Source organism: Astatotilapia calliptera, chromosome 20, assembly GCF_964374335.1.
Source record: "Astatotilapia calliptera chromosome 20, fAstCal68.1, whole genome shotgun sequence".
NCBI classification, from domain to species: domain Eukaryota; kingdom Metazoa; phylum Chordata; class Actinopteri; order Cichliformes; family Cichlidae; genus Astatotilapia; species Astatotilapia calliptera.
The window spans coordinates 814,022-821,583 of NC_137441.1; the positions used below are offsets into that span (position 1 = coordinate 814,022).

Sequence of the window (7,562 nt, forward strand, 5' to 3'; positions counted from 1 at the left end):
GTCTCTCGTTAACTAGCAGCTGGTTCATTTGTGCTGCCAGGCACTCGTGGAGTGCAGTCAGCTTCTTCAGCCAGTAGGCAGGAACCATGTCGGGCCCTGGTGCTGTCCAACTCTTCATACTGGAGACCCTTTCTTGGATATCTGCCACTGTGATGGTAACCAGACCCTGTTCAGGGAGGTCGCTGTGGTCAGCCCTCAGATCCTCTAGCCACTGAGCATTGCCGTTATGGGTTGCATCCTTCTCCCATATGCTCTTCCAGTATTGCTCCGTCTCCAGCCTTGGTGGTGCTGTTCTCTTATTGTTCCCTTGCCACTGAGAGTACACCTTTGCTGGTTCTGTGGAGAACAGCTGGTTTATTCTCCTGCCTTCTATCTCTCTGGTGTACCTCCTCAAGCAGCTGGCCAAGGCTGTGAGTCTTTGCTCGGCAGTTTCCAAGGCCTCAGGTATGGACAGCTTGCTGTATTTCTTAAGCACCTTCTTCATTACACCTTTCTGCAGCTCCATGGTGGCATCCATGATGTTCATGATGTCATACAGGAGGATTTCATGATTTACAAACACCTGACTTCAATAGATGGGGTGAGAAGTTTGTAAACAGAAAAATGAGGAGGCTGAACTGTACAGATATGGAGATATGACTGAAATGTCAAAACACATTTGCAGTTCAGTGGAATAACCACACTCATACTGAAAGAAAACAGTATCAGTAAGGCATTACAGGGTTATGTGGGTGGACAGAAACCAGCTCAAACTGTGATGCAATGCGCCCTCTGCATAGCATCACGCTGTTGGTTTATGCTCCAGGAAGAACCGCGAGGTCCAGGTCAGAACTAAGCTTAACTACTCCTGGACTGAAGTGTGGTGGTGACAGAGGCTTCTCTGTGGCAGGAACCAGACTCTGCAACAGTCTTCCTCTTAATATTAGACCTGCACAAACACTCTAACACTTTAAATCATCACTAGAGACACATTTTATGGTCTGGCTTTTCACACACGTTGAACATTTTGGTTTTAACAGCCTTATTTGTTGTTGTTTTAGTTGCTTTTATTGATTTATTTTATTGATTCATTTGTTTTTCTATGTTTTACTGCATCATTGTTCTGCATTTTATTTATTTTAGTGGCATTTTACAATGTTAAGCACTTTGTGCAGCATGGACTGTTGGTATTGTGCTATATAAATGAACTTGACCTTGACTTGTCGCCCAGTGTTTGCTCATAGGGGCTTGTTTCATTGTTGGGGTTTTCTGTGTATTACTGTAAGGCCTCCACCTGACATCAGAAAGCAGCCCATATCAGATCTACTGCAACAATCCAGCCTGTCTCGGCCTGTTTAAGAGCAAGTGACGCAGTCACCAGAGTTTCCGTGTCATGGAAAAATAAATATTTCTATGAGAGCATTCTTTCAAAGTAAAAGCATTCACATTCTTTCACCAGCTGAAGTTGAGCTGAAGACCAACAGCAATTCTTAGTTTCAATTACGTTCAGCTCAACCTCACTGCTGCCTTTGACACTGTGGATTCAAAGGCTTTGTAACTCTGCACAGATCAACATGCAGTCAGCAATTCTCAGCGGTCGGTCTTTATCATTACTCTTTAAACTTCACATGCTCCGGCTTAGTACTGTCATAAGGACTCACAATGTTTCCTATGCAGATGACACACAGTGGTACTTCTGATTCTACTCTGATGACCTCTGTGCCCTAGAGATGTGCAGATCGATCCTGAAATATCGATTCCTCCGATATCAGTCATTTATGTTCTAGAATCGATTCTCACATTAAAATATCGATATTTTAGTAATTTAGAGTAAATTTGTAGTTTATCATTAACACAGTGGAAAGAAACTATAACATTCGGATCGTCTACACTGGAAGGAACTACTTCCTCTTCCGCCTTTCATAGTCATGTGCGAAATACGGCTGCATAACTGTGTGGCAGCCCCTGGCGTGCGCACTCACAACAACGGCTGAGCGTAAATGGAGTCATGTGTGGACGTGTTTTACCTCCACAAACAGCCAAGACGCAGTTTGCGATGTGGCAAGACAGTGAGGTTTCGTGGCAGCTCCACTGACCTCATCAAACACCTCAGAATAAATCATATCACAGAATATGACGAGCTTATGTTGAGGCGAACTGAAGAGGAGGAGAGGGACAGGTGCTGCTAGGGCGAGACAGACGTCTGTGGCAGAGTCCTTTAGTGCTGAACATGCTCAAATGGCGCACAACTTCCGTTTTTATAATTTGAGATACAATAAAAGATACAGTAAAAAAGGTTTTGTACAAAGTATCGGTATCAGATCAGTATCGTCGATACCACCCTGAATTTTACTTGGTATTGGATCGGAAAGGAAATCAGTGGTATCGCACATCACTAGTGCAGGTCTGACCTCGTACAAGGGCTCCCTGCTCGCATTTCCTCCTGACCGATAGGTGTCGCCACTCAGAAAAGCTGAGCAACAACTAACGCGTGGCGCGTGAACGAGGCTGAAACGGTCCGTTAGAGTTTAATGTGAATATAATCCCAGAATGCATCGGGCAGCTCTACGGGCGACAGGAAATGTTTTAGAAATGAAAAATTAAAAAAAATAAATAGTTTTCATAAAAATCAGACACGCAGACGCGATTTACGTGTTTCCGGTGACGAAGCTCCTCCCTTTCCTTTTCGCCACTTAACTTGCACGGTACGTGTGTCTCGCGCCCTCCGAGTAAAAATGTCTGAAAATGTGTTTTATCGTCGGCTGGCTGTGATTTCTGAGCCGGGCTCGTGCTGTGGGTGTGTGTGTGTGTAGCGTGTGGGGGGCTCCCGGGCTCCACGTGTGCTGATGTTAGCGTTTGTGTCCCGCAAAGAGCCGCACGAGGCCGCAGTGTGGGCTCGGGTGTTAGCATCGCGGCGGCGCTATGTGTCTGTGTTAGCCTGTTAGCATCGCGAGGGCGCTGTGTGTGTTTTCAAAAGTGTGACGTGTTTGCAGGTGACACCCGAACGAGCTCCAACATGCAGAACGACGCCGGTGAATTTGTGGACCTGTACGTCCCGCGGAAATGGTGAGAGCAGCGAGGAAGAAAGTTAGAGAGACAGGTGATGGCGAGCTGACGTTTAATGAAGTATGTGTGTGTGTTTGCAGCTCTGCCAGCAACAGGATCATCGGAGCCAAAGACCATGCTTCCATCCAGATCAACATCGCTGAGGTGAGAGCTGGTCAGAGGGCCTCGGGTGGTGTGTAGGCGGGTCCAGTGATGATGACGTTTGGGAACAGAGCGTGCCCTGTGTGGTTTGGGGTCGTCTTTCCGTGGCAGGCAGCAGGTTGATCCTGAGATAAGGGGAAACCCCGGGTTTGTGTTCCTCAAAGACAGATGGAGTAGAATAGCCTTTGTCATTGTACACGTACAACAAACTGTAGATGCTCCACACCAACTGTGTCGGAAGGGCGCTTCAACCAGGCTTCGGTCAGCTGCCTCCTGTGTGCCGCCTGGCAGCGTGCCGTGCCATGCCATGGCGCCTTTGATGCCGTGTGTGCTGCCTGTGGGAAACATGGGTAGAAAGAGCCATGTTTTTATGATTCTGTTACCCGGCTGTTTTCTGTTGCCATGGTGACTCCCGGAGCTGCATTTATGATTTTCTGAAACTCGAGCCTGGTCTGAGCTCATCTCAGACTTTAGTCCGGTACCTGACCTGTAGCAGGGAAACGCTCAGCGTAACGTTAACGTTGCTCTGTTTGTGTTTCTGCTGGCACATTCATCCAATCAAATCTCTGCTCTTGTGGTCTGACCAGCTGAGAGGGCTGGTAGTCCAGTGAGCAGCTCATCACAGGGCTGTGATCCTTAAACATAGTAGCTGGTGTTTGGACCCAGTGGTCCTTGTGAGTGCTCCTCTGTAGATTTGGGACCCCTGGAAGTAGGGCTGCACGATTTTGCATAAAATGAGAATCACGATTTTTTTGGCTTAGAATTGAGATGGCCTGCCTGCATTTGTATAGCGCTTTTCTAGTCCATAGGACCCCAAAGCGCTTCACACTACATTCAGTCATTCACCCATTCACACACACATTCACACACTGGTGATGGCAGCTACATTGTAGCCACAGCTGCCCTGGGGCGCACTGACAGAGGCGAGGCTGCCGGACACTGGCGCCACCGGGCCCTCTGACCACCACCAGTAGATCACGATTCTCTTTTCCAGTATAAATATTTATTGCACTTATTAACTGCACATCAACTTCGTAACAGTTGAGACTGAACAGAAAACAATAAATAAACATAAAAACAACAAATGTCTCACGTTTTGTTGTTGTACTGCTTGAAATTCCGTCTCCACCGTTGCTCGACGCTGCGTGTACAGAGCAGGTAGTGCAACAATAGAAAAATAGTTGTGGGACGGCACTGTGCAGCGTTTGTCTAGGGTGTTGATCATTTTCCTAAATCCCTCGTTTTGCACAGTGTTGATGGAGCCATATCTTTGGTCAGGTGATAAGTGATAGCCTCCGTAATGTCTTTGTGCCTGCGGGAGTTCGACAGGTATAGGGAAGCGCTGTATAAGGTTCCTGTTATTGATGTTTGGGTGGTTGACCGGGACGGATTTTCTCCTGTCACTTTCTCGTCATCCCTGACGTGCTCTCCGTTGTTTTTTCCTGCTAATTTTAGCATAACACGGCACAGCTTCTGTATCACGTGGTATAAGGCTCCGCCCTTGTCATTTGTTGAGCAGGAAGAGTGAGCGCTTGTTTTCATGCAGAGTACGTCCCGGATCAAAATGCGCTACAATCGTCGTCTTTTTTTTGTTTTGTTTTAAATCGTTGTCATTTGGAAATGAGATCGCACATAAGTATGAATCGAGATCGCGATTTTCTAACAATTAATCGTGCAGCCCTACCTGGAAGTTTATTTTAAACCTGTTATTACTGACTTGGTTTTAATTTGGACAGTGATTATAAGTTGGACAACCAAATCAGAGAAGTGGTGAAGTCCAGTTTTTATAATGTAAGGCGAGAGTGAAATCTTTTCTTTTTAGGCAGCACTTGTAATCATGCTTTTAGTGCTGCCCAGTGATCCATGCCTTTATTTCATCCTGTCTGCAGAGTGCAACTCAGTCAGTTGCTGCCGTCACGTCTGCAGCTGGCTCAAAAAGCCGCTGCACGACTGACAACAGGTAAAAAAGAGCATAATCCCGGTGCATGCCTCACTGCGCTGGCTGCCCGTGTCTTTTAGAGTTCATTTTAAAATTCTTATGTTTGTGTTTAAATACTTTCAGTCTTGCCCCGCTTTACCTCTCTGAGCGTCTTCATCTCCACACACCCTGTCGGTCTCTTAGGTCAGCTGACCTGGAGATCCAGAAGGAAGCTCAGAGGGGGCGGGGCCTTTTCTATAGCTCCTGAATTATGGACTAACCTGCCCTTGCACATTAGAGAGGCCGCTTCACTGTCCACTTTTAAAACGCATCTTAAAACCATTTTTATTCTTTGGCTTTTGACCTCAGTGAGACTTAGTTTCTCTTGTGATTAAATTAGTTATTAGCTAACTAATTAATTTTACATTTTTCTTTTATTTGGCTTTTATCTATAGCTTATGTAATTTTATTATTTCGTTCCAATGTACAGTACTTTCTGTCAGCTGTGGCTGTTTTCAACTGCTTTCAAAATAAAGATTTTAGCATGATGGCGGCATCAGGAAATGCAGGTGTGCACCGTTACCTCAAAGGGTCCAGATGCGCCGCTCAGCTGGACGTGTTCCTGAGGTAGCATTTTTAAAATGAATGACATATAGCAACATACAGGTGTGTCACCTGATCAGCGGACACCTGTCCGTTCACGACTTGGTGTGTGTGAGCTGGGACTCTTCATGTTGGAAGTGCTGCAGGCAGCGAGAGGACGGCGCTCCATGATTCACGAGTATGTAAATAATGCGGCTCATTATCGTTGGATCTGCGTGCCGTGCACACACATTTGCAAGATGTGTGAACCGCAGAGGCACCAGAGGGAAGCTGGAAACTGATGTTCGCTCACACAGAAGTCGTTCCAGTTCCACGCTCCGGTGGGACGTTCCAGAGGGACGTTGTTCCAGTTCCACGCTCCGGTGGGACGTTCCTGTTCCAGAGGGACGTTGTTCCAGTTCCACGCTCCGGTGGGACGTTCCTGTTCCAGAGGGACGTTGTTCCAGTTCCACGCTCCGGTGGGACGTTCCAGTTCCAGAGGGACGTTGTTCCAGTTCCACGCTCCGGTGGGACGTTCCAGTTCCAGAGGGACGTTGTTCCAGTTCCACGCTCCGGTGGGACGTTCCAGTTTGGAGTTGTGTGGAACTGAAACGCTGATGTGATGCTCGGGCCGCTCGTGGTTAAAGTGACGGGTGTCTGAATGTTTCTTTTGTCTTGTTTCAGGTTGATAAGGTGACCGGACGCTTCAACGGTCAGTCCAAGACCTACGCCATCTGCGGCCCCATCCGCAGGATGGTAAGTGTGAGCAGAACATTAAACACGCCCTCAGTGTTCTAGGTGGAACCACTGAGAGCAGCCACAACAAACCCAGACATCTCAGATTCAGGGCTGAGACTCTGGGATTTTTTTTTCTATAAATCTGAACAGACTGTTTGTGTGTTTCAGGGCGAGTCTGACGACTCCATCCTGAGGCTGGCGAAGAACGACGGCGTCGTGGTGAAGTAAGCAGCTCTCACGTTTGATCGTAAACTGTTAAAGTGAGGCTGGGGTGCAGTGGCGTCACAGCACTGCTTCGTTCAGCCAGCCGTACGTCATCGGCGACCTCGATCACGAACCACGCGACGGCCGCGTCACTGTCACAGAACTGTATTTACGCACAATGATTTTCAGACACGGCGAGCTGATGGAGACAAACAGGATGCAGTGCTAACCAAAGATCACCAAAGAAAATAAATGAAATATCTGAGCGCTGAGTCGTGCGAGTAAAACAACAACGCTGGAAATGTTCTTTAAAAAGACGGAGCAGTAACACGTCAGCATTTATCAGGTTCAAACTCTAAAACTCTCAGAGGAAATAAAGTGACAGTAAAGGGTCATGACATCAGCACAGCATCGTAGCGTTTATAGCTCAGTGTCAGCTGGTGCAGGAGGACCGCCTCCTGTGATCGCAGTAATCTGAGCTCCAGCACCAACAGCTCGTTAAAACGCCGGTAACACCCACCGGTCACATGAGAGGTTACAAACATCTAGAGGCGCCCGACACCAAAGCAGCGGCTCGTCTCGGCCGATGTGACGTCGCTTTTGTAGGAGCACGATGGCCTGGTGGCACTGAGGCTTAATCCACATTAAACCGCTTTCATTTCCCTGCATCATTAACCCTGAAAACACTGCGAGCGTTTGTGCGGACAGTCAGTAAACTTCAACTTCCTGTTTAAACATCAGGATTTAGAGCGCCACTGCCAAACATGTGGCGTCATCAGTTTTATTAATGTGAGACACTTTATTGTGAAAGTGTTTAAAAGAAGACAGGAAGTCTAAAGTGTGCGTCTAACAGCTGTTTCCTGTTTTTCTTTTGCAGGAACTTCTGAGTGTGTGCAGCTGGAGACAGTTTGGAAAATAAAATGAGAAAATAAAA

General features: G+C 47.2%; 1 protein-coding gene across 2 annotated transcripts; it reads left to right on the plus strand.

Moving 5' to 3' along the window:
* Positions 1 to 2,431: 2,431 nt before the first annotated feature.
* rps21 (ribosomal protein S21) lies at positions 2,432 to 7,562 on the plus strand. 2 transcript variants are annotated; one of them, XM_026155032.2, is made up of 6 exons: positions 2,432 to 2,684; positions 2,973 to 3,045; positions 3,126 to 3,189; positions 6,371 to 6,442; positions 6,593 to 6,648; positions 7,506 to 7,562. In XM_026155032.2, the coding sequence occupies exons 2-6, from the start codon at positions 2,996 to 2,998 to the stop codon at positions 7,513 to 7,515; spliced, it is 252 nt and encodes an 83-aa protein (XP_026010817.1). In that variant the 5' UTR covers positions 2,432 to 2,684; positions 2,973 to 2,995; the 3' UTR covers positions 7,516 to 7,562. The 2 variants fall into 2 exon arrangements, with proteins under 2 accessions (XP_026010817.1, XP_080151204.1); XM_080295078.1 differs by lacking the exon at positions 2,432 to 2,684 and having other exon boundaries at positions 2,951 to 3,045.